Source organism: Oncorhynchus clarkii, chromosome 10 (genome assembly GCF_045791955.1).
Source record: "Oncorhynchus clarkii lewisi isolate Uvic-CL-2024 chromosome 10, UVic_Ocla_1.0, whole genome shotgun sequence".
Classification (NCBI taxonomy): Eukaryota; Metazoa; Chordata; class Actinopteri; order Salmoniformes; family Salmonidae; genus Oncorhynchus; species Oncorhynchus clarkii.
In genome coordinates, this window is record NC_092156.1 from 69986239 (window position 1) to 70010940 (window position 24702).

The 24702-nt window shown below is 41.5% G+C and overlaps 3 protein-coding genes across 4 annotated transcripts; all 3 read right to left on the reverse strand.

Annotated features, from left to right (window-relative positions):
- Nucleotides 1–452: 452 nt before the first annotated feature.
- On the reverse strand, nucleotides 453–7134 carry LOC139419097 (B-cell CLL/lymphoma 6 member B protein-like). 2 transcript variants are annotated; one of them, XM_071169028.1, is made up of 4 exons: nucleotides 7045–7134; nucleotides 4730–4833; nucleotides 4562–4625; nucleotides 453–4383 (listed from the first exon to the last, which is right to left on the reverse strand). In XM_071169028.1, exons 2-4 carry the CDS (start codon nucleotides 4733–4735, stop codon nucleotides 3290–3292), a joined length of 1164 nt encoding a protein of 387 aa, XP_071025129.1. In that variant the 5' UTR covers nucleotides 4736–4833; nucleotides 7045–7134; the 3' UTR covers nucleotides 453–3289. The 2 variants fall into 2 exon arrangements, with proteins under 2 accessions (XP_071025129.1, XP_071025128.1); XM_071169027.1 differs by lacking the exon at nucleotides 7045–7134 and adding an exon at nucleotides 4920–5379.
- LOC139419098 (uncharacterized) lies at nucleotides 5549–13103 on the reverse strand. The gene is made up of 5 exons (XM_071169029.1): nucleotides 12639–13103; nucleotides 12443–12546; nucleotides 12274–12337; nucleotides 10078–12091; nucleotides 5549–7133 (listed from the first exon to the last, which is right to left on the reverse strand). The coding sequence occupies exons 1-4, from the start codon at nucleotides 12946–12948 to the stop codon at nucleotides 11004–11006; spliced, it is 1566 nt and encodes a 521-aa protein (XP_071025130.1). The 5' UTR covers nucleotides 12949–13103; the 3' UTR covers nucleotides 5549–7133; nucleotides 10078–11003.
- A 4752-nt stretch (nucleotides 13104–17855) lies between these two features.
- Nucleotides 17856–21847, reverse strand: LOC139419099 (uncharacterized). Its single transcript, XM_071169030.1, has 6 exons — nucleotides 21413–21847; nucleotides 21220–21323; nucleotides 21054–21117; nucleotides 19078–20881; nucleotides 18725–18769; nucleotides 17856–18359 (listed from the first exon to the last, which is right to left on the reverse strand). The coding sequence occupies exons 1-4, from the start codon at nucleotides 21717–21719 to the stop codon at nucleotides 19788–19790; spliced, it is 1569 nt and encodes a 522-aa protein (XP_071025131.1). The 5' UTR covers nucleotides 21720–21847; the 3' UTR covers nucleotides 17856–18359; nucleotides 18725–18769; nucleotides 19078–19787.
- Between the last annotated feature and the right edge of the window lie 2855 nt (nucleotides 21848–24702).

The window sequence follows — 24702 nt, forward strand, 5'->3', positions numbered from 1 at the left end:
ACACACGATATATGTCACGATAAATTGTTGCATTCATATATTTTTTTTTCAGTGTAAATAACATTTAGGAGATTTGATTTCACAATAAATGACACTAAATACAAAAAACACTTAACTAGATGGTAACTTCACATGAAGTAATGTTGTGGGGCTTGCTTTAGCTTTTAAAGTATTTTTTTTTAAAGTTTCACTTTACTATTTAAAGCAAATAGTACAATCAATTCAAATGTAGTAAAACACAGTGGTCTGATTACTTTGATAGACTACTATTTAAACCTGATTTCTTTGGATTGTGGGGCAGTTAGATCACAAAAATGTCTAAACTACAGTAGTTGAGTGAAAACTGGAAGAAGAAAGCAGAGCTATCTTCTGTCAGACAATGGTAACAAAAGGCTGGATCATGTGGACAACACTCGAAGGAAAGCAAAGCAACTCAATCATCCATGCTCGGGTTTCAGATAAATAAATGCATGATTTACTTTTGTAAAACATTCAGTGTAAATCAAGTTCGATTTTTGTTGAATGATGATATAATGATCAAACAGTACAACGAATTGTAGGAAACTCACAAGTCTGCTGTTCAAAGTCAGAAACTCAAATATTATGTTGGACTTGTCTTGTTGGCAATATGCCGTGCATCTTTAGCCAGATGCCCTGCCGTTTTCCCTGCTGCATATCCAGTCATTCATTCAAGCTTTGCTAACATGCTTGTTTCTGGTTGTGATCTGTTGTATAATGCAGTCTTGTTGAAGCGAGAGAAAATATATCATGGATCTGCAACTTTTTTCCTTTCTGAATATGAAGACTTGCTGTTGTGGTGGAAGGGAGAAACTCAAAAGGAATTAGAAACATTTAGGCTATTATTTGGGGAGGGAAATGACACATCTAGTGTTGACAGATCTTTAAAAGTATTTTAGTGGTAGTTGAACTATGTATAATAGGTTTGTATGTAGACCTACTGAAAGCTAGCTGTAGTTGTATCTAATAAAGAAACTATTTAGGCTAACAGTGATCACCATTTCAGCTTGAATAGCAGTGACGTAGAGGACGACATCATACACTAAGTTTCTGTCTAACCTATTGGGAAAGTGTTTAGAAGTTTGAATGAAAAGAAAAGCAGAAATACATTACATTTTAGGCCGAGCCCTACCCATGCCGGTGACGTTCAGGCCCTACCAGCGCCCGATTGCTCAACACAGTAACTTTTTGTTAGTATCAATAGCTGATCTCGGTCTGTCCCTTGCTTCCTGCGCTGCACCATGCGCTCCTCTGCCTGAGTATCTATAGAATTGTCTCCATAGGCGGCTCAATGATGAGACATGAGAGCTGACGTTAGTTAGCTACTTTTGGTCACTAAACTCCGACAAAGAGCTGTAGCTTTTGATTGATGTGCTAATTTATATATTTGTAGTTGATACCAGTTCAATATTTTGAATTTAGAATAGCCTGAACATGTGAAAGCTGGTTTGGTGTCCCTAGGTTGAACGGTGCAGTTATTTTATGCAAATCTGTAGTTGATAAAGATTTTAACGAGTGAAGTTAGGATAGCCTTCATGTTTTAAAGTTGGTCATGTAGCAAGACCATTTTGAATAGCTACCTCTGTATTCCTATGGTTCTCATTCAAACCCCATGTTCATTTCTACCAATTGTATGTGTATATATAGTATCAAATCTTTTGACAAGCAATCTAAGTAGGGCCCGTCTGAACATATCAATGTTGGTTTGGAGTTGATAATTTAAATGAGGAGATACTGTAAATGTAGATTATTATATATGTTTTACCATTCTAGAACATGGCACTTTCTTGCCATTGAAATGCATTGGTATCCATGGCAACGGCTTCGTTTGGGCATCTCAACGAAGAGACATGAGAGCTGTTAGCTGACTTCAGTTAGCTGCATTTCGTCACTCTAAACTCAGACAAACCGCTGTAACTTTTGATTGGTAGTAGATAATTATGTTCCGATTCCAGATTTGAATATCAGAGAAGTAGACCTCAATGTCATACCCACTAGGGTTTTATTTAAAGTGCTGGAAAAGTGGTCAAAGTTGCCGATTTGTGTCAAAAGTTGCATTATTCACCGTGAATGGATGTTGGAAGTCTGGAAGTTGATGTTACAAAAGGACCTTTACAATGTTGAATAAAAACTATGGAAGTAAATAAGGGACAAAAAGCTTAGTAGTTTAAAAAGTACAAAAGCTATAAAAAGTTGTGTGCAAGCACATTGGTCCTGACCGCTCTGCACGTTTACAGTTTGAATGACGTTTCTAGCTTAAACGGTGTTAGAGGAGTAGCCTTCCAAATAATAATAATATAAAGTATGACAAATTTAAAGTGGGGTCTCACGCTTCGCAAACCGCACTAATAATCACATTGGTAATAGGGGTGTATGCAGTGCAGCAATCATACAGCAAGAATATAATGGTTTATGTCGTCATTCACAGGAAGCTGTAACCACAATGTACTGGATTCTACTTTCAGATACTACTGGGGCTCAGGATTTTTATGGCTATCAAGACTCTTTGCTCTGGCCAAACCCTACACCACTCCCTCGGATGTCAGGTTCTTGAGAGCAATGAGTCCAGATCGGAGTACCTCACCGACCTTTCACTGAATGCGAGCACATTTTGGGCCATCTGATTGGTCCAGAACCCGATTGGGTTGGGCCAGAGTCAGAAAACGCGTGATTAAAGCTATGGTTCTAAAATTCGTCATTGGCATGGACACTTTTAATTGGTTATAGACGATGCAATTACTGATGAATTTATTTTGTACAACACCCATAGTGCCCCTTATCACCACAAACAACTTCAATGATAGCAGTCTCAGACTAAAGTATGTCGTGAACGACAGAGCAGCTGAATGATTTAGTGAGAGTCATCAGGCTAGCTCGGGATCGAGTCTTCTTCATAACTTATACATTATCTATCCACTCTGGACCAAGCATCAAGCCAGTACACTGAAAACACTACCACTACACACCGGAACTGTTTAATGTGGAAACCAATCAAACTGTTAAAAACACATCGACTCCGTTCTCATATGAAAACCCACGAGTGTGGAGCCCTTACAACTAGGACCAGGAGTTTTCCCCCAGTCTGGTCACATTCTGAGGAAAAACTACTGGCCCTGCATTTCATAACGCCTGGTAGAGTAGTGTTAAATTGCCCCTAGACACTGATGTTGGGTCAGTTTAGCATTTCTTTCTACTAATGGTAAAGGCTAAGATTGTGGGAGAGGAAGCTGATCCTAGATCTCTACCAAGGGGACACTTCACCCTGGAACACTCAGGGCAGCCCAATATCCTGTGGCCTGCCACCAGTGTGGACGAGGAGGTGCTTCTTCATGTTGCCGGACTGGGTGAAGGACTTCCCGCAGTAGACACATTGAAACGGTTTCTCTCCGGTGTGCACCCTCTCATGCATCTTCAGCTGGTGGCTGTGGGAGAAGCGCTTGGTGCAGTGGCTGCAGCCGTACGGTTTCTCACCCGTATGGACCCGCATATGACTCCGCAGGTGCGCCGGCTGGTGGAAGGGCTTTCCACAGAGGCTGCACCGGAGCTGCCTCTTGGGCGAGTGAGACGTCAGCTGTTGTGGCTGCTTTTCTATGCCTTTCGATGAAGAAGTGGAGCCTCTGTTGAAATTTGGGAAGTGGGCTGGCTTCCCTCTTTGGGGAACCTGGTGGAGAGTAACCCTTGGGGATGAAAATCTGTTTCGGGTGGACAGTCCATTGAAATCTGACATCTTGGACCTTGATCCTACAGTTGTCCCTTGCTCTGCATGTTGAGTGTCAGGGGGACATGTTGTCTGTCCAGACTCCATTCCCCCTCTTCCTCTGTTGTCCACAAGCTGTCTGCTTTCTGAACAGACCTCTCCAGATGTCACCTCTTGGCCAGTTATGCTCCATTCTGAACTCATATCTGCCTCCACTTTAATGGGAACTGAGTCCACCATCACCACATCAGGCAGCCAGTCCAGAGAGCCTGAAGCAGACATGCTGACCCCTGAGTTACCTGGCGCCCCTCTCCTCTCTGGATGTCCAGACAGCCTCTTGGAGTCTGGCCCTGCATTGTGAGGAGCATTCACAGTTGGGCTGTCAGTCTCTTGGTTCTCTGTCCATTGGGACAGGCTGTATTCTATGGGTTGATGGTCAGTTTCCCAGGTCACCCCCTCAGCAACCTGATGGTCCTGTCTTGCTCTGCTGTATTGTGACGCTGGATGCTGGAACGTCTGGTTTTCAGGTTCTATATTGAGTGAGGTGTCTGGAGCTCTGTGTCTGTTGCCCTGCTGGTCCAGAAGGTCTGTGGGTTCAGTAGATGATGAAGAACCTGGTTCTGCTACAATGATCTTCACACTGCTCTCACTGACTGGTTGGACAATCTCTGAAATGGGGAAAAGTAAAGCACAGCATCAGCTTCCTGTAGTGGAGACTGATTCTTCTTTGCCTTATTAGCTATGGGTTATGACTAAGAAGTTAATCAAATACTGCAATAAACATTGAAGGATTGGTCAAGCAACAAAGTGTAAAGTGCATAGATTAAATAAGTTTAACAAAAATACCTTCTGTTCTGCTGGTGCCATGGTTCTCCATTTTGATAAGAGGTGCCTCCTGCATATCTGCCATCTGTGTTTTGTAGTCATCAGGAACATTTTATTATAAAAATATTCCCAACGCCATTAGAAATATGGGAAAATAAAATACATTTGACCATGTCTATGACAACTGACCTGCATACCCCAATCCCGGTCTGTTGCTGTGCGTCCGGAGTCTCTCCAGTTGGCTACATTCTGCGTAAAGTTGCTCCCTTCACTGTCGGCAAAACAATTCTGCACTGCACCAGAAAAGAACAACGCTCAAACGTCATATATTTCACATGACCCATTAATGTTAACGTTTTGAAATAAGTTTAAAACCTACAATATCCAAGTCTGTCTGTTGGCTTTTCTACGAAGCTCTCTCTTGCCCTTGCCCGGGTAAAAGTATCGGTGTCCACGCGTCTGTGAACTGTGCGTCGCAGGACTCCCAATTTATCTGCGTTCCGTCGAGAATTCTGGAATTTTGTCAAAAGCAGCTTCCTCCGCAGGTTGTCGATTTCTTTCTGGCTATGGGAAATTTCCAACCGTAAGGCAGCATGGCCGTCATCTACAAGTTTGCAGATTTCGGCAACGGCTGCATTTGCCAAAACCTCAATGATGGAGGCTAGCTGAGCATGAAAGGCTACAGTATCGGACATCTCATTGGCTCTATGTTAAACGCTTATGTTATAATAATTTGCATTGTTCAGTCAACGTCTTAAGACTTAACTGTTTACAACATAAACTGTACGCTTCTTCACACAACTCTTCTTGTTCCGGAAACAAGATGTCACCTACTTCCTGGATCGTATTTCAAATTAAAGGTTGATTACACACGACTTATGTTAGTTCCAACATTGCTACCGGTTGCTGTATCATATTGTAGCTGCTACTGAAAGGAATATTATTCGATTTTTTAAAATCAGCCTTCTTTGACTTTCATTGAAGTAGTGAATTTAATCAAACACACACTTTGTCCTCCAAAAATGATTATTTTACTATTTAGTTCTACACAAAAAACAGAATAGGCATACAACCTAAAACGAATAAGTTCCCGGCGGTTAAAACTTAGTAAATCAAAGAATAGGCTATGGGCTAACTGAAGCACACAATGAGAATGCACTCTAATTCTAAACAATGTAACAGTAGAAAAATATATATTTTAAATGTAATACACAATACAGTACCAGTCAATAGTTTGGACCCATCTACTCATTCCAGGGGTTTTCGTTATTTTTGTATTACTATTTTCTACATTGTAGAATAATAGTGAAGACATCAAAACTATGAAATAACACATATGGAATCATGTAGTAACCAAAAAAGTGTTAAACAAAAAAATATATATTTTAGATTTTACATTCTTAAAAGTAGCCACCCTTTGCTTTGGCAGCTTTGCACACTCTTCGGCATTCTCTTAACCAGCTTCTTGAGGAGTTCCCACATATGCTGGGTACTTGTTGGCTGCTTTTCCTTCACTCTGAGGTCCAACTCATCCCAAACCATCTCAATTGGGTTGTGGAGGCCAGGTCATCTGATGCAGCACTCAATCACTATCCTTCTTCATCAAATAGCCTTCACACAGCCTGGAGGTGTGTTGGGTATCGCTGCAGAATGCTGTGGTAGCCATGCTGGTTAAGTGTGCCTTGAATTCTAAATAAATCACAGTGTCACCAGCAAAGCACCCCCAGACCATCACACTTCCTTCTCCATGCTTCACAGTGGGAACCACACATGCGGCGATCATCCGTTTACCTACTCTGCATCTCACAAAAAAATCTCACATTTGGACTCATCAGAGCAAAGCAGACTTTCCCCCCAATCTAATGTCCATTGCTCGTGTTTCTTGGCCCAAGCAAGTCTCTTCTTCTCATTGGTGTCTTTTAGTAGTGTCTTCTTTTCAGCAATTCGACCATGAAGGCCTGATTCTGTCTCCTCTGAACAGTTGATGTTGAGATGTTTCGAACTCTGAAGCATTTATTCTGGGCTGCAATCTGAGGTGCAGTTAACTCTAATGAACTTATCCTCTGCAGCAGAGGTAACTCTAGGTCTTCCTTTCCTGTGGCGGTCCTCATGAGAGCCAGTTTCATCATAGCGCTTGATGGTTTTTGCGACTGCACTTGAAGAAACTTTCAAAGTATTTTTTTTAACCTTTATTTAACTAGGCAAGTCAGTTAAAAACAAAGTCTTATTTACAATGACAGCCTACTCCGGCCAAACCCTTGCCCAGAATACGCTGGGCCAATTGTGAGCAGCCCTATGGGACTCCCAATCACGGCCGGTTGTGACACAGCCTGGAATCCAACCAGAGTCTGTAGTGACACCTCTAGCACTGAGACACAGTGCCTAAGACCGCTGCGTCACTCTGGAGCCCACTTGGGAATGAGTAGGTGTGTCCAAACTTTTGACTGGTACTGTATATAAATAGCCAAAGGGATTTCTGATAGTCTTGAGTCAGAGCTAAACACCTAAATAACATGTTGTCCTTCACAGTGACCTGTAACCACAATGTACTGGCTTCTCCTTTCAGTAACTACTTGGGTTCAGGATCAGATCTCTGGAAAAGAAACACATAACAGGACAAAAGATTGTCAGACAAACCAGAATGGAATACATGGAATATGAATGCACAAGTAAAGAATCTTAGGTCTATGGGACACAGACCCTTTTTGAGGTGTTTGCACACAGTGTTGACATACAATGATGTTTGCAAGACTGTAACAACCAATCACAGAATGAGATTCAAGACGTTCCTTTATCTGGAAAGATTTTGGGGGGAATCATGGTTCATGAAAGTGTCCTCAGAGCACTCCATGATATTGAATGAATGAATAAAAAAAGTGCATGTTTCCCATAGGCTTTTTCAGATTTAAGGAATTATCAATACTAACCTTCCCTGTGGAGTACTTCCTGAAAACGTAATTTGTCAGCATTGTATTGAAGGTTCGGCAGACCAGAGACAGGTTCCAGTTGCCTCACTTCCCCTCCACACACCACAGGATTGTTTATTGAGATATATAAATAACTCAGCAATAAAATAAACATCCCTTTTTCAGGACCCTGTCTTTCAAAGATAATTAGTAAAAATCCAAATAACTTCATAGATCTTCATTGTAAAGGGTTTAAACATAATTTCCCATGCTTGTTCAATGAACCATAAACAATTAATGAACTGTGGAATAATAACTGTGGAACGGTCGTTAAGACACTACCAGCTTACAGACGGTAGGCAATTAAGGTCACAGTTATTTAAACTTAGGACACTAGAGGCCTTTCTACTTACTCTGAAAAACACCAAAAGAAAGATATCCAGGGTCCCTGCTCAACTGCGTGAACGTGCCTTAAGCATTGCAGCAAGGAGGCATGAGGACTGCAGATGTGGCCAGGGTAATAAATTGCAATGTCCGTACTCTGAGACGCCTAAGACAGCGCTACAGGGCGGACAGCTGATCGTCCTCGCAGTGGTAGATCACGTGTAACAACACCTGCACAGGATCGGTACATCCGAACATCACACCTGCGGGACAGGTACAGGATGGCAACAACAACTGCCCGAGTTACACCAGGAACGCACAATCCCTCCATCAGTGCTCAGACTGTTCGCAATAGGCTGAGAGAGGCTGGACTGAGGGCTTGTAGGCCTGTTGTAAGGCAGGTCCTCACCAGACATCACCGGCAACAACGTTGCCTATGGGCACAAACCCATCGTCGCTGGACCAGACAGGACTGGCAAAAAGTGCTCTTCACTGATGAGTCAAGGTTTTGTCTGACATGGGGTGATGTTCGAAATTCGCATTTATCGTTGAAGGAATGAGCGTTACACCGAGGCCTGTACTCTGGAGCAGGATCGATTTGGAGGTGGAGGGTCTGGGGCGGTGTGTCACAGCATCATCGGACTGAGCTTGTTGTCATTGCAGGCAATCTCAACGCTGTGCGTTACAGGGAAGACATCCTCCTCCCTCATGTGGTACCCTTCCTGCAGGCTCATCCTGACATGACCCCTGACATGACCCTGTGCATGATTTCCTGCAAGACACGAATGTCAGTGTTCTGCCATGGCCAGCGAAGAGCCCAGATCTCAATCCCATTGAGCACGTCTGGGACCTGTTGGATCGGAGGGTGAGGGCTAGGGCCATTCCCTCCCAGAATTGTCCAGGAACTTGGTGGAAGAGTGGGTAACATCTCACAGCACGAACTAGCAAATTGGGTGCAGTCCATGAGGAGGAGATGCACTGCAGTAGTTAGTGCAGCTGGTGGCCACACCAGATACTGACGGTTGCTTTTGATTTTGACCCCCCTTTGTTCAGGGACACATTATTCCATTTCTGTTAGTCACATGTCTGTGGAACTTGTTCAGTTTATGTCTCAGTTGTTGAATCTTATGTTCATACAAATATTTAAACATGCTAAGATTGCTGAAAAAGCAGTTGACAGTGAGAGGACGTTTCTTTTTTTACTGAGGAGATATATATATATATATTTAACAGTGTCTTAAAGCATGATTTAGAAATAACTAACTATAGTTTGAATTTGACATTACCCAGGACTCCTGTAAGACTCCATATTGTTTCATCTGTAGGTGCTACATGCCAATACATGGTGTCATATGAAGCTAAATTGCTCGCTCTGTCATATGTATTTTGATTTCAATAACATTTCTTACATACATTTCGAAATATAGAAAAATATCAACATAAAGTGAAAAGATCCCACTTTTGATTTGGCAAATTTTTCAATATATTATTGGACATAATACACTATGGGCATATCAAAGATACAGAGTGGAATCTCTGCTACTTTTAGAGTAATAAACACATTTTTAAGCATTACCAACAGAGTGAATGTGAAAATGGATTCAAAATAGTCACCTCTGCTGTTTATTTGCAGGATGTGCAATGACACTTAAAAGGAGGGCTGTGATTGGTTACATTGTTAACTATGCCAAAGTATTTCTGTAAAAGAAGCCATAACTTTAAAGCTAGCAGAACTTTGAATTGAATTGTACATTATGTTTGACAATGTTCTTAAAAAAATATATGTTTAAAGCCTAATAAAAAAAAAAAACATATACTTTTAATATTCATTTATAAATATTCATAAATTAATGGAAGAAATGTGTTATTGCAATCAAAATACTAACCAAAATACAGAGCAAGTGGTAAAGTTGTATATGACACTAAATGTTGCTTTGTAGCACCTACAACTGAAGCGTGGAGTCTTACAAAGTAGTACTGGGTCAGGCCAAAATGTCACAAATATTCAAACTTCAATTAATTACGCTTTAGGATACATATGTCAAATATATCCCAAAATCCTTCCTCCAAAGGACCATTCTATGGATTCTAATTCTGGGACTAAATATCTCAGCAACTGTAAATAGAAAAGTGTTTTCCTAGGCAGAATGTGATGGGAAGGGTAGAGGGGGATCAATACGGCTTTACTGAACTCTACAAATCCAACCATGTTAAACCCTGTATCAACGACAAACATTGACAGCTTACCATTCCAGTCAGCACTCTCTCTCTCCTTGTAACTGCTGGGTCGCCAGGTTAGTTTCCAGGGCAAGGAGTGTTCTGGCGTCTGGGAACCCTGCGCCTTCCTCCTCCTCATCCCTGCGTCCAAGTACGAACAGAGACGAGCAACAAACTCTCAACCACCAACAGGCCTTGCTCGCCCAGGCACCTGTCCAGTGCTTCCGGAACTCTGTTCACAATGATATGAAATCTATCTACATCGTTACAGTCTATCAGTCTGATAGGGAATCTGTCTTATTGACAGGTTAATGGAAATGTAGTCTTAATTATTGTACTTTGGTTCCCCACTGCACAAATACAAATTCATAAGGATGTAGCCAAGCGGTTAAGAGTGTTGAGCCAATAACTGAAAGGTCGCAGGTTGGAATCACCTAGCCGACAAGCTGAAAAATCTGTCAACGTGCCCTTGAGCACAGCACTTAACCCTAAATGCCATTGTAAGTCGCTATGGATAAGAGCGTCTGCTAACTGACTAAAATACGTTTAAAATCTTCACCTGTAATAACTTATACATGATCAATCCACGCTGGACCAAGCATCAAGCCAGTTGACCTGAAAACACGACCACTACACACAGAGGGAAGCGTTCAATGAGGAAACCATTCAAAGTGAAAAACACATGGACCCAGTATTCATATATAAACCACAGTAGTGTTGAGACATTCCATTTACAACTAGGGCCAGGAGTTTTTCCCTGGCCTGGTCACGTGGTGAGGAAAAACTCCAGGCCCTGCCTATCATTACACTGGGAGGAGTAGTGTGAAGTTGCCCTTAGATGCTGATGTTGGGTCAGTTTAAAGAATACAAAAAATCCACTAATGGTCAAGGTTAGGATTGTGGGAGAGGAAGCTGATCCTAGATCTGTATCTAGTCTGAACTATAGCCAGGAACACTTAGGGCAGCACAACGTCCTGTGGCCTGCCGCCAGTGTGGACGAGGAGGTGCTTCTTCATGTGACAGGACTGGGTGAAGCACTTCCCACAGTAGACACATTGAAACGGTTTCTCTCCGGTGTGGACCCTCTCATGCCTCTTCAACTGGTGGCTGTGGGAGAAGCGCTTGGTGCAGTGGCTGCAGCCGTACGGTTTCTCCCCCGTATGGACCCGCATGTGCCTGCTTAGGTACGCCTGGGGGAATGGCTTTCCGCAGAGGCTGCACCGGAGATATCTCTTGCTGGAGTGAGACGTCAGCTGTTGTTGCTGCTTTTCTATGCCTTTCGATGAAGAAGTGGAGCCTCTGTTGAAATTCGGGAAGGGTGCTGGCTTCCCTCTTTGGGGAACCTGGTGGAGAGTAACCCTTGGGGATGAAAAGCTGTTTCGGTTGGACAGTCCATTGATATCTGGAAACTTGGACCTTGGTCCTACAGTTCTCCCTTGCTCTACATGTTGAGTGTCAGGGGGACATGTCTGTCCAAACTCCATTCCCCCTCTTCCTCTGTTGTCCACAAGCTGCCTGCTGTCTGAACAAACCTCTCCAGATGTCACCTCTTGGCCAGTTATGCTCCATTCTGAACTCATATCTGCCTCCACTTTAATGGGAACCGAGTCCACCATCACCACATCAGGCAGCCAGTCCAGAGAGCCTGAAGCAGACATGCAGACCCCAGAGTTACCAGGCACCCCTCTCCTCTCTGGATGTCCAGACAGCCTCTTGGAGTCTGGCCCTGCATTGTGAGGAGCATTCACAGTTGGGTTGTCAGTCTCTTGGTTCTCTGTCCATTGGGACAGGCAGTATTCGATGGGTTGATGGTCAGTTTCCCAGGTCACACCCTCAGCAACCTGATGGTCCTGTCTTGCTCTGCTGTATTGTGACGCTGGATGCTGGAACGTCTGGTTTTCAGGTTCTATATTGAGTGAGGTGTCTGGAGCTCTGTGTCTGTTGCCCTGCTGGTCCAGATGGTCTGTGGTTTCAGTAGATGATGAAGAACCTGGTTCTGCTACAATGATCTTCTCACTGCTCTCACTGACTGGTTGGACAATCTCTGAAATGAGGAAAAGTAAAGCACAGCATCAGCTTCCTGTAGCGGAGGCTGATTCTTCTTTGCCTTATTTATTAGTTATGAGTTATGACCAAGAAGTTAATAAAATACTGAAATAAACATGGACAGCTTTACTTAACATGTAAATTGCATAGGGTTGGATTAGTTTCAACAACAACAAATACCTTCTATTGTACTGGTGTCAAGGTTCTCCATTTTGACACAAGTTTCCTCTTGCATATCTGCCATCTGTGTTTTGTATTCATCAGAAACCTTTAATTAACAACATATCCACAACAGCACTTGAAATATGATTAAACAATAATACATTTGACCATGTCTATGACAACTGACCTGGATGCCCCCATTATGGTCTGTCGCTGTGCGTCCAGCGTCTTTCCAGGTAGTGACATCCTGCATGAAGTTGCCCTCTTCAATGTCGTCAAAACGATTCTTCACTGCACCAAACAAGAGAAACCCTCATAAACGTTATAGATTCTACATTACCAACCATTTTTTTGAAAGTGTTTAAATAAGGTAAGAAACCTACAATATCCAAGTCTGCCTGTCGACTTCACTACAAAGCTCCCTCTTCCCCGGGCAACATGATTTGTGTCCACGTGCCTGTGAACTGTGCGTCGCAGGGCTCCAAATCTCTCTGCGCTCCGTCGAGAAGTCTGACATTTTGTCAAAACCAGCTTCCTCCGCAAGTTCTCAATTTCTTTCTGGCTATGGGAAATTTCCAAACGTAAAGCAGCATGGCCGTCATCAACAAGTTTGCAGATTTCGGCAACGGCTGCATTCGCCAATACCTCGACGATGGAGGCTAGCTGAGCATGAAATGCGACAGTATCGGACATGTCCTTAGCACTATGTTTATGTTAAACACTTATGTTATAGCAATTTGCATTGCAGTGTAAAGTCAACGTCTTCAGACTACACAGTTCACACCATAGAGCATTGAACACAATTGTAGTTGTTTTTGTTCTGCTACTTCCTGGATCGTTCTTCAAAATAAAAAAAGTTTGCTTTTCAAAATAAAGGTTGGTTACACACACACACACACACACACACACACACACACACACACGATTTACCTTAGTTCAAACTTCCAACATTGCCACCTGCTGCTGTATCATATTGTTGCTGCTATTAAAAGGAATCAAATTGTTAAAAAAATATAATTTGCCTTTCAATTAAGTGATTACAAATATAACAAGCACAGGTTGTCCTTCAACAATTTTACTAATAAGTTAAAGTAAAAAAATACAGACTCAGCATACAACTTGAATTTAAAAGGAATAAATGTATTCCTTCAGTTAAAAATGAGTCAATCAAGAGAGAAAGCTAAGGGTTAGTAGTCTCCAAACTAATTGAAGCACCGCACTGAGAATGCATTCTAATTCTGAACAATGTAACAGTAGAAATAAAAATCTGAATTGGACGTGTAACGGATGTGAAACGGCTAAAAATCTGAATATATATATATATATATATATATATATATATATATATACAGTGCCTTGCGAAAGTATTCAGCCCCCTTGAACTTTGCGACCTTTTGCCACATTTCAGGCTTCAAACATAAAGATATAAAACTGTATTTTTTTGTGAAGAATCAACAACAAGTGGGACACAATCATGAAGTGGAACAACATTTATTGGATATTTCAAACTTTTTTAACAATTCAAAAACTGAAAAATTGGGCGTGCAAAATTATTCAGCCCCTTTACTTTCAGTGCAGCAAACTCTCTCCAGAAGTTCAGTGAGGATCTCTGAATGATCCAATGTTGACCTAAATGACTAATGATGATAAATACAATCCACCTGTGTGTAATCAAGTCTCCGTATAAATGCACCTGCACTGTGATAGTCTCAGAGGTCCGTTAAAAGTGCAGAGAGCATCATGAAGAACAAGGAACACACCAGGCAGGTCCGAGATACTGTTGTGAAGAAGTTTAAAGCCGGATTTGGATACAAAAATATTTCCCAAGCTTTAAACATCCCAAGGAGCACTGTGCAAGCGATAATATTGAAATGGAAGGAGTATCAGACCACTGCAAATCTACCAAGACCTGGCCGTCCCTCTAAACTTTCAGCTCATACAAGGAGAAGACTGATCAGAGATGCAGCCAAGAGGCCCATGATCACTCTGGATGAACTGCAGAGATCTACAGCTGAGGTGGGAGACTCTGTCCATAGGACAACAATCAGTCGTATATTGCACAAATCTGGCCTTTATGGAAGAGTGGCAAGAAAGCCATTTCTTAAAGATATCCATAAAAAGTGTAGTTTAAAGTTTGCCACAAGCCACCTGGGAGACACACCAAACATTTGGAAGAAGGTGCTCTGGTCAGATGAAACCAAATTTGAACTTTTTGGCAACAATGCAAAACGTTATGTTTGGCGTAAAAGCAACACAGCTGAACACACCATCCCCACTGTCAAACATGGTGGTGGCAGCATCATGGTTTGGGCCTGCTTTTCTTCAGCAGGGACAGGGAAGATGGTTAAAATTGATGGAAAGATGGATGGAGCCAAATACAGGACCATTCTGGAAGAACCTGATGGAGTCTGCAAAAGACCTGAGACTGGGACGGAGATTTGTCTTCCAACAAGACAATGATCCAAAACATAAAGCAAAATCTACAATGGAATGGTTCAAAAATAAACATATCCAGGTGTTAGAATGGCCAAGTCAAAGTCCAGACCTGAATCCAATCGAGAATCTGTGGAAAGAACTGAAAACTGCTGTTCACAAATGCTCTCCATCCAACCTCACTGAGCTCGAGCTGTTTTGCAAGGAGGAATGGGAAAAAATGTCAGACTCTCGATGTGCAAAACTAATAGAGACATACCCCAAGCGACTTACAGCTGTAATCGCAGGAAAAGGTGGCGCTACAAAGTATTAACTTAAGGGGGGTGAATAATTTTGCACGCCCAATTTTTCAGTTTTTGATTTGTTAAAAAAGTTTGAAATATCCAATAAATGTCGTTCCACTTCATGATTGTGTCCCACTTGTTGTTGATTCTTCACAAAAAAATACAGTTTTAAATCTTTATGTTTGAAGCCTGAAATGTGGCAAAAGGCCGCAAAGTTCAAGGGGGCCGAATACTTTCGCAAAGCACTGTATATATATATATATATATATATATATATTTTTTTTTAAATATAAATTACAAAACTGTATAAAGAAATGACTAACTAGATGGTAACTTTACATTAATTAAAGTTCTGGGGCTTGCTTTAGCTCCTTAAAGTGGAAGAAGTTGAACCAGTTTTACTTTACTATTTAAAGCAAAGCATTTACTTTAAATAGTGCATTCGGAAAGTATTCAGACCCTTTGACTTTTATCACATTCTGTTACTTTACAGCCTTATTCTACAATGGATTAAATAGTCTACAATGGATTAAATAGAAAAAACAGGTTTTTAGAAAATGTTGCAAAAAAAATAATGAATAAAACTGAAATATGACATTTACATAAGTGTTCAGACCATCACTCAGTACTTTATTGAAGCACCTATGGCAGTGATAATAGCCTCGAGTCTTCTTGGGTATGACGCTACAAGCTTGGCACACCTGTATTTGGAGAGTTTCTCCCATTCTTCTCTCCAGATCCTCTCAAGCTCTGTCAGGTTGGATGGGGAGCGTCACTGCACAGCTATTTTCAAGTCTCTTCAGAGATCGATCGGGTTCAAGTCCGGGCTCTGGCAGGGCCACTCAAGGACATTCAGAGACTGGTCCCATAGCCACTCCTGCGTTGTCTTGGCTGTGTGCTTAGAGTCATTGTCCTGTTGGAAGCTGAACCTTCACCCTCAGTCTGAGGTCCTGAGCGCTCTGGAGACGGTTTTCATCAAGGTCCTCTCTGTACTTTGCTCCATTCAGCTTTCCCTCGATCCAGACTAGTCTCCCAGTCCCTGCCACTGAAAAACTTCTCCACAGCATGATGCTGCCACCACCATGCTTTGCCGTAGGGAGGGTGCCAGGTTTCCTCCAGACGTGACACTTGGCATTCAGGACAAAGAGTTCAATCTTGGTTTCATCAGACCAGATAATCTTGTTTCTCGTGGTCAGAGTCCTTTAGGTGCCTTTTGGTTAACTCCAAGCGGGCTGTCATGTGCATTTTACTGAGAAGTGGCTTCTGTCCACTGTACCCTAAAGACCTGATTGGTGGAGTGCTGCAGAGAAGGTTGTCCTTCTGGAAGGTACTCCCATCTCCACAGAGGAACTCTAGAGCTCTGTTAGAGTGACCATCCGACTCTTGGTCACCTCCCTGACCAAGGCCCTTCTCCTCCGATTGCTCAGTTTTGCCGGGCGACCAAGAAGAAGAGTCTCGGTGGTTCTAAACTATTTCAATTTAAGTATGATGGGGGTCACTGTGTTCTTGTGGACCTTCACAGTGCTGCAGACATTTTTTGGTACCTTTCCCCAGATCTGTGCCTCGACACAATTCCTTCAACCTCATGGCTTGGTTTTTGCTCTGACATGCACTGTCAACTGTGGGACCTTATAGACAGGTGTGTGCCTTTCCAAATCATGTCCATTCAATTGAATTTACCACAGGTGGACTCCAATCGAGTTGTAGAAACATCTCGAGGATCAATGGAAACAGGGTGCAACTGAGCTCAATTTCGAGTCTCATAACAAAGGGCCTGATTACTTATGTAAATAAGGTATTTTTTAAATGTGTTATACATTTGCAAACATTTCTAAAATCCTGTTTTCACTTTGTCATTATAGTGTAGTGTGTAGATTGAAAAAAATAATTATTTAATCAATTTTAAAATAAGGCTGTAACGTAACATAATGTGGAGAAGGGGAAGGGGTCTGAATACTTTCTGAATGCTCTGTAGTCAAAGTTATATTAGGTAAAACAATTGGTCTGATTACTTTGACAGACTACTATATCAACCTTATTGCTTTGGATTGTAGGGCAGTAAGATCACAATGTCTAAACTACAGTTGAGTGTGAAAACTAAAAGAAGAAAGACATAGATCTGTCAGACGATGGTAATAAAAGGCTGGATTATGTAGACAACACTCCTAGGAAGGCAAAGCAACTCAATCCATGCTGGAGGTTTCAGATAAATAGATGCATTTGGTAAAAATGTCAATAAAGTTAGATTTTAGTTTAATGATGATGTAATGATCAAACAGTACAGAGTATTCATAGGTCTGTTGTTCAAAGTGAGATAGAAAATGCTTTCTGAATATGAAGACTTTCTGTTGTGGTGGAAGGGAGGAACTCATAAGGAATTAGAAACATTTAGGCTATTATTTGGGGAGGGAAATATGATGGTCCATCTAGTGATGCCATCTTTTTAAAAGTATTTTAGTGGTAGTTGAACTATTTGAATGAAAAGAAAAGCAGAGGCATGACATTTTTAGACCGATCCCTAACCATGCTGGTGACGCTCAGGCCCTACCCTACCGTAGCCCGATTTCTCAACACATTAGAAACACAGTAACTTCCTCAATTAGTATCAATAGCTAATCTCGGTTTGTCCCTTGCTTCCTGCACTGCCCATGCTCTCCTCTGCATGTGTGAGTACCCATAGCAACAGCTACATTTGGGCTGCTCAATGACGAGACAAGAGAGCTGTTAGCTAGCTACTTATCGTCACTCTAAACCCTTGACAACAGCCGTACGCTTTTATGAATATGCTAATTTATGCACATTTGTAGTTGTAGTTTTAAAATATTTTTTATAACATGTGAAAATTGGTTTGGTGTCTGTCTCTAACTTGGAACAGTTCAATAGTTACTTTTACAGAGAAATTTATGCAAATGTAGTTATAGTCTATCAGTTTTAAATCATTTTAAGATAGGATAGCCCGAATGTTTTAAAGTTTGGTCTTGTAGCTTAATGGGCCAAGGTGCCAGACCGTTTTGAATATCTACCTCTGTATTCCTTCATTTATTAAACATTTTATTGGTTATAGTTTTAAAACATACAGTACCAGTCAAAAGTTTGGACACACCTACTCATTCAAGGGTTTTTCTTTATTTTTACTATTTTTTTTACATTGTAGAATAATAGTGAAGACATCAAAACTATGAATTAACATATGGAATCATGTAGTAATTAAAAAAAGAGTTAATATAAAATATATTTTATATTCTTCAAAGCAGCCACTCTGCCTTGATGACAGCTTTCTCAGGATGGTATGGAAGGTTCCGCTACCAGAGACAGGTTCCAGCAGCCTCTCTTCCCGTCCACACGCAGCATATCCCAGAAGATCCACACCAGCGACTCCAGAGGAAGCTGCAAAGAAAGTTAATTCAGTGGTTTCCATATTGTATCTGTATATAGATCAGGTGCTAGTCCGGAACAATCAGTTTGGCCGCTAAGCAGTGGTATGTATGTATGTGATTATATATATATATATAGAGAGAGAGAGAGAGAGAGAGAGAGAGGGAGAGAGAGAAGTCACCTAAGCTGCATGTCCAAGTCTAGAAGACATTTATATTAATCTATTATATGAATTTTCATCACAAAAAAAATCATTAGCATCATGTATGGATAATCAAAAACAATGAGTGAATGGTTTCAAATCTGATATTATGAAAGTAGGAAGGTGATGTTCTGCCTGTTCTAGGTTAGATAAACCAACAGGTACTGTTACTTACCTCCAGGAGATGAGGTTTCCCCAGACCATGGTACCTCTGGGGATTCTGGGAATAAAGAAGAGGTGAGTGAGTAGCTTGGTTCGAGAGTACTGGTGCACATCTTAACTGGTTTAGCTTACTCGAAACACATCAGGATGGAAAAGAATAAATCAAGAGAGAATTCTGATTGAATTGAATGGATTCTAATTCTATTCATTCTAATTCTGGGACTCAAAAACAAATTGACACTTTGAATAGGTTTTCCTAGGCTGAATATTATGGAAAGTGTAAAGTGATATCAAGATAGTTCTATAAAGCCGCCGATAAATCTAACCATAATAAACCCTCTATAAAGTCAACCATTGACAGCCTACCATTCCAGGTCAGCACTCTCGCCTTGCACGTGCTGGGTCGCCAGATCTGTTTCAAGGGCCAGGAGTGTGCTGGCACCCAGGGAACCTGTGGCTCTTCTCTTCTGCCATGTCGATGTCCAGAAAGTGACAGTCATCATCACACTCTTCCCTGCACCCTCCTCCTCCCTATGTCCAGGTACGAGATGAACCGAGCAATGCGTTCTCGACCACCAACAGGCCTAGCTCATCCAGACACCTGTCCAGAGCTTCCTAAATTGTTAATTGCTGTTCTTTGGTTTACCACTGCACCAATACAAATTCATAAGTATGTTTAAAATCTTCACCTGTAATAACTTATACATTATCAATCCACTCCGGACCAAGCATCAAGACAGCTGACCTGAAAACACTACCACTACACACAGAGGGTAGTGTTCAATGTGGTAACTATCCAAACTGTTAAAAACACAAAGACCCAGTATGCATATTAAAACACAGTAGTGTTGAGCCATTCCCCTTACAACTAGGGCCAGGAGTTTTTCCCTGGTCTGGTCACGTGGTGAGGAAAAACTCCTGGCCTTGCCTATAATTACACCAGGCGGAGTAGTGTGAAGTTGCACACTGATCTTGGGTTAGTTTTAGATGTTTTCCTACTAATGGTTAAGGTTAGGATTGGAGAAGAGGAAGCTGATCCTAGATCTGTACCATGGGGAAATGTCACCCTGGAACACTCAGGGCAGCACAATGTCCTGTGGCCTGCCACCAGTGTGGACGAGGAGGTGCCTCTTCATGTGACTAGACTGGGTGAAGCACTTCCCACAGTAGACACAGTGAAATGGTTTCTCTCCGGTGTGCACCCTCTCATGCATCTTCAGCTGGTGCCTGTGGGAGAAGCGCTTGGTGCAGTGGCTGCAGCCGTACGGTTTCTCCCCCGTATGGACCCGCATGTGACTCCGCAGTTGCGCCGGCTGAGGGAAGGGCTTTCCACAGAGGCTGCACCGGAGTTGCCTCTTGGGCGAGTGAGATGTCAGCTGTTGCGCCTGCTTTTCTTTGCCTTTCGATGACAAATTGTAGCCTCTGTTGAAATTCAGGAAGGGGGCTGGCTTCCCTCTTTGGGGAACCTGGTGGAGAGTAACACTTGGGGATGAAAAGCTGTTTAGGGAGGACAGTCTGTTGAAATCTGACATCTTAGACATTGATCCTACAGTTGTCCCTTGCTCTGTGTTTTCAGTGCCAGGGGGACACTCTGTCTGTCCAGATTCCATTCCTCCTCTTCCTCTGTTGTCCACAAGTTGCCTATCGTCTGAACAGACCTCTCCAGATGTCGCCTCTTGGCCAGTTATGCTCCATTCTGAACTCATATCTGCCTCCACTTTAATGGGAACTGAGTCCACCAGCACCACATCAGGTACCCAGTCCAGAGAGCCCAAAGCAGACATGCTGACCCCTGAGTTACCTGGCGTCCCTCTCCTCTCTGGATGTTCAGACAGCCTCTTGGAGTCTGGCCCGGAATTGTGAGGAGCATTCACAGTTGGGCTGTCAGTCTCTTGGTTCTCTGTCCAATGGGACAGGCTGTATTCTATGGGTTGATGGTCAGTTTCCCAGGTCACACCCTCAGCAACCTGATGGTCCTGTCTTGTTCTGTTGTATTGTGACGCTGGATGCTGGAACGTCTGGTTTTCAGGTTCTATATTGAGTGAGGTGTCTGGAGCTCTGTGTCTGTTGCCCTGCTGGTCCAGAAGGTCTGTGGGTTCAGTAGAGGATGAAGAACCTGGCTCTGCCACAATGATCTTCTCACTGCTCTCACTGACCAGTTGGACAATCTCTGAAATGGGTCAACATAAAGCACAGCATCAGCTTCCTGTAGTGAAGACTGATTATTCTTTTCCTTATTTATTAGTTATGGCTTATGACTAAGAAGTTTATCAAATACTGCAATAAAGGCTTTACTCAACAATGTGTAAATGTCATAGATTTGATTAGTTGCATAAAATGACCTTCTGTTCTGCTTGAGCCAAGGTTCTCCATTTTGATAAGAGGTGACTCTTGCATATCTGCCATCTGTTTTGTATTCATCAGAAACATTTGATTAGAAAAATATCCCCGACACCATTTGAAATGAGAAAACAAATCATCAATTTGACAGTGTCTATGACAACTGACCTGCATGCTCCCATCCTGGTCTGTCGCTGTGCGTCTTGCGTCTTTCCAGTTCGTGACATCCTTTGTGAAGCTGTCCCCTTCACTGTTGGAAAAACGATTCTCCACTGTACCAGAAAAAATAAATCATCATAAACGTTGTATATTCTACATTACAAATTATTTTGAACGTGTTTCAATAAGGTAAAAAACCTACAATATCCATGTCTGCCTGATGACTTTCCAACGAAGCTCGCTCTTGCTCGGGCAACAAGATCGGTGTCGCGCCTGTGAACTGTGCGTCGCAGGGCTCCGAATTTCTCTGTGCCCCGTTGAGAACTCTGGTATTTTGTCAAAAGCAGCTTCCTCCGCAGGTTATCAATTTCTTTCTGGCTATGGGAAATTTCCATACGTAAGGCAGCATGGCCATCATCTACAAGTTTACAGATTTCGGCAACGGCTGCATTCGCCAAAACCTCAATTATTGAAGCTAGCTGAGCATGAAAGGCGACGCTATCGCACATGTCCTTGGAACTATGTAAATATTCAACAATGATGTTATAGTAATTTGCAGTATTCAGGCAATGTTTTGAGAATTCAAAGTTCACAATGTAGACGGTATACTACACACACAGAATTTCATTCCGGAAACAAAACTAGGGCTACTTCCTGAATTGTTTTTCAAAATAAGGGTTGGTTTAAAAAATAAAAAATGGTTACACACACGACTTGTTAGTTCTACCTTTCAACGTTGCCACCCGCTGCTCTATCATGTTGTTGGTGCTACTAAAATGAACCGAATGTTTTGAAAATCCGCCTTCCTTGTCCTCCGAAAATTATTTCACTATTAAGTTCAAATACAAAAATATAGAATCCGCAAACAACCTGAATTTAAAGAGAATAAATATATTTATTCAGTTAAAAATAAGTAAATAAAAAGAGTAGGCTAAGGGTTAGTAGTCTCAAAAAGAATTGAAGCACCGCACTGAGAAAGCACAAATGTTAATCTGTAAATATAATGGATAAATAGCCAATGGGATTCCTAGCTAACAACATTTCATTTTTTGTTTTTACAAATTAGAAAAAAAACATTGGTAACTTTACATTAAGTAAAGTTGTGGGGCTTGCTTTAGCTCTAAAAGTAGTGGAAGAAGTATAAAAAGTTAACTATTTATATCGTTATAGTTAATAAATGTTTTAAATCATTTCAAGTTACAATGCCCTGAACATGTCAAAGTTGGTTTGGTCTATCTTGAACGTTTCAAGAGTTTACTGTTGGTGAGTTATTTTATGCTAATTTCTGCAAAGGTATATAGTTATAGTCAATAACAGTTTAAAATAATGTGAACATTTTAATGTTGGTCTGTTAGTTTAATTGGCCAAGGAGCAAGACCGTTTTAAATAGCTATTCCTGTGGTCCTTATTCAAACCGATGTTAATTTATGCAAATTGTAAATGGTTAAAAAAGTATATATAAGAATAAAAAAATATTTTGACAAGCAATCTAAGTATGGTCAGACCGAACCTGTCAACGTTGGTTTGGAGTTGATAGCTTAAAATGGTGAAATAGGAGGTCTAAACAAAAAAAAACATTTTTTTTTGTCCATTCTAGTCCATGGCCCATTTTTCTGCAATTGAAATGCATTGGTATCCATAGCAACAACTCCGTTTGGGCTGCTGAAGGATGAAACAAACAGCTGTATATTTTGATTGGTAGTAGATAATTATGCTCTGATTCCAGATTTAAATACCAGAGAAGTAGACCTCAATGTCATACCCTCTAGGTTTTTATCTAAAGTGCTGGAAATGTGGTCAAAGTTGCCGATTTGTGTCAAAAGTTGCATTATTCACCGTGAATGGATGTTGGAAGTCTGGGAGTTGATGTCACAATGGGACCTTTACAATGTTGAATAAAAACTATGGAAGTAAATAAAGGCCTAAAAGCTTAGTAGTTTAAAAAGTACAAAAGGGGCACCCGAGAGGTGCAGTGGTCAAAGGCACTGCAGCTCAGTGCAAGAGGCGTCACTACAGACACCCTGGTTGGAATCCAGGTTGTATCACAACCGGCCATGAATGGGAGTCCAATAGGGCGGCGCACAATTGTCCCAGCGTCGTCCGGGTTTGGCCTGTGTCGGTCGTCATTGTAAATAAGAATTTGTTCTTATCGGACTTGCACATATAAATAAAGGTTCAATTAAAAATTAAAAATATTTAAAGAGTTCTATGCATTCACACTGGTCCTAACCTCGCAGCACATTTAAAGTTTGAATGACGTTTCTAGCTTAATTAAAAGGTGTAAGAGTAGCCTTCCAAATAATAATAATAATATGAAGCATGACAAAGATTTAAAGTGGGGTCTCTTGCATCACAAGCCCCCTTTCATAATCACATTGGTAATAGGGCTGTATGCAGCGCAGCGATTGTGTAATGGTTTATATCGTCATTTAAAGTAACCTGCAACCACAAAATACTGGCTTTACCTACTCTCAGATACTACTGGTGCTCAGGGTTTGGCTATCAAGGCTACTTGCTCCTGCCAAACCCTACGTCACGCCCACGGATGTCAGTTTTTCTCCGCAATGAGTCTGGATCTGAGTACCTCTCCGAACATTCACCACCGAACGCAAACGCATCTGGGTCTGTCTGATTGGTCCAGAAACCGATGGGTTGGGCCAGAGCCAAAACACACTGGATTAAAACTACGGTTAGAACATATTTTATTGGCTTGAATAATCTGATTAATTCAAGACGATCCAATCGCGGATAACTTTATTTTATACAACACCCCTAGTGCCCCTCATCACCACAAACAACTTCAATGATGGCAGTCTCAGACTAAAGTATGCGGTGAACGACAGCAGCTGAAGAATTTAGTGTGAGTCCTCAGGCTAGCTCAGGACCAGATCTCTGTAAAATTAACAAATTGTCAGACAAGCCAGAATAGAAATAATGGAATACGAATGCACAAGTAAAGAATATAAAACCTATGGGACACAGACACTTATGAGGTGTTTGTGCGCAATGTTGACATACAATAATGTTTGTAACAATGTAACAACCAATATTTTAATGAGATTTGCGACCAAAAATATTTTTTGGGGGAAAGGTATGGTATAAATAATGACATTCTCCTCAAGAGCACTGCATGACATTGAATCGATGAGTTACTATCCCCAAAAATTGCTTGTGTCCCATAATATTTTATACTAACTTTCACTATGGAGTACTTACTAATGATTTCATTTCTCAGGATGGTGTAGAAGGTTCCAAAGACCAGAGAGCCTCTCTTCCTGTCCACATGCAGCACATCCTGGAAGATCCACTCCCTAAGCAGTGGTGTTAAATATATAAAAAATAATAGTAAAGCTACATTTTAAACTGTAGAGTATAAACTCAGCAAAAAAAGAAACGTCCTCTCACTGTCAACTGTGTTTTCAGCAAATGTTTAAATATTTGAATGAACATAAGATTCAACAACTGAGACATAAACTGAACAAGTTCCACAGA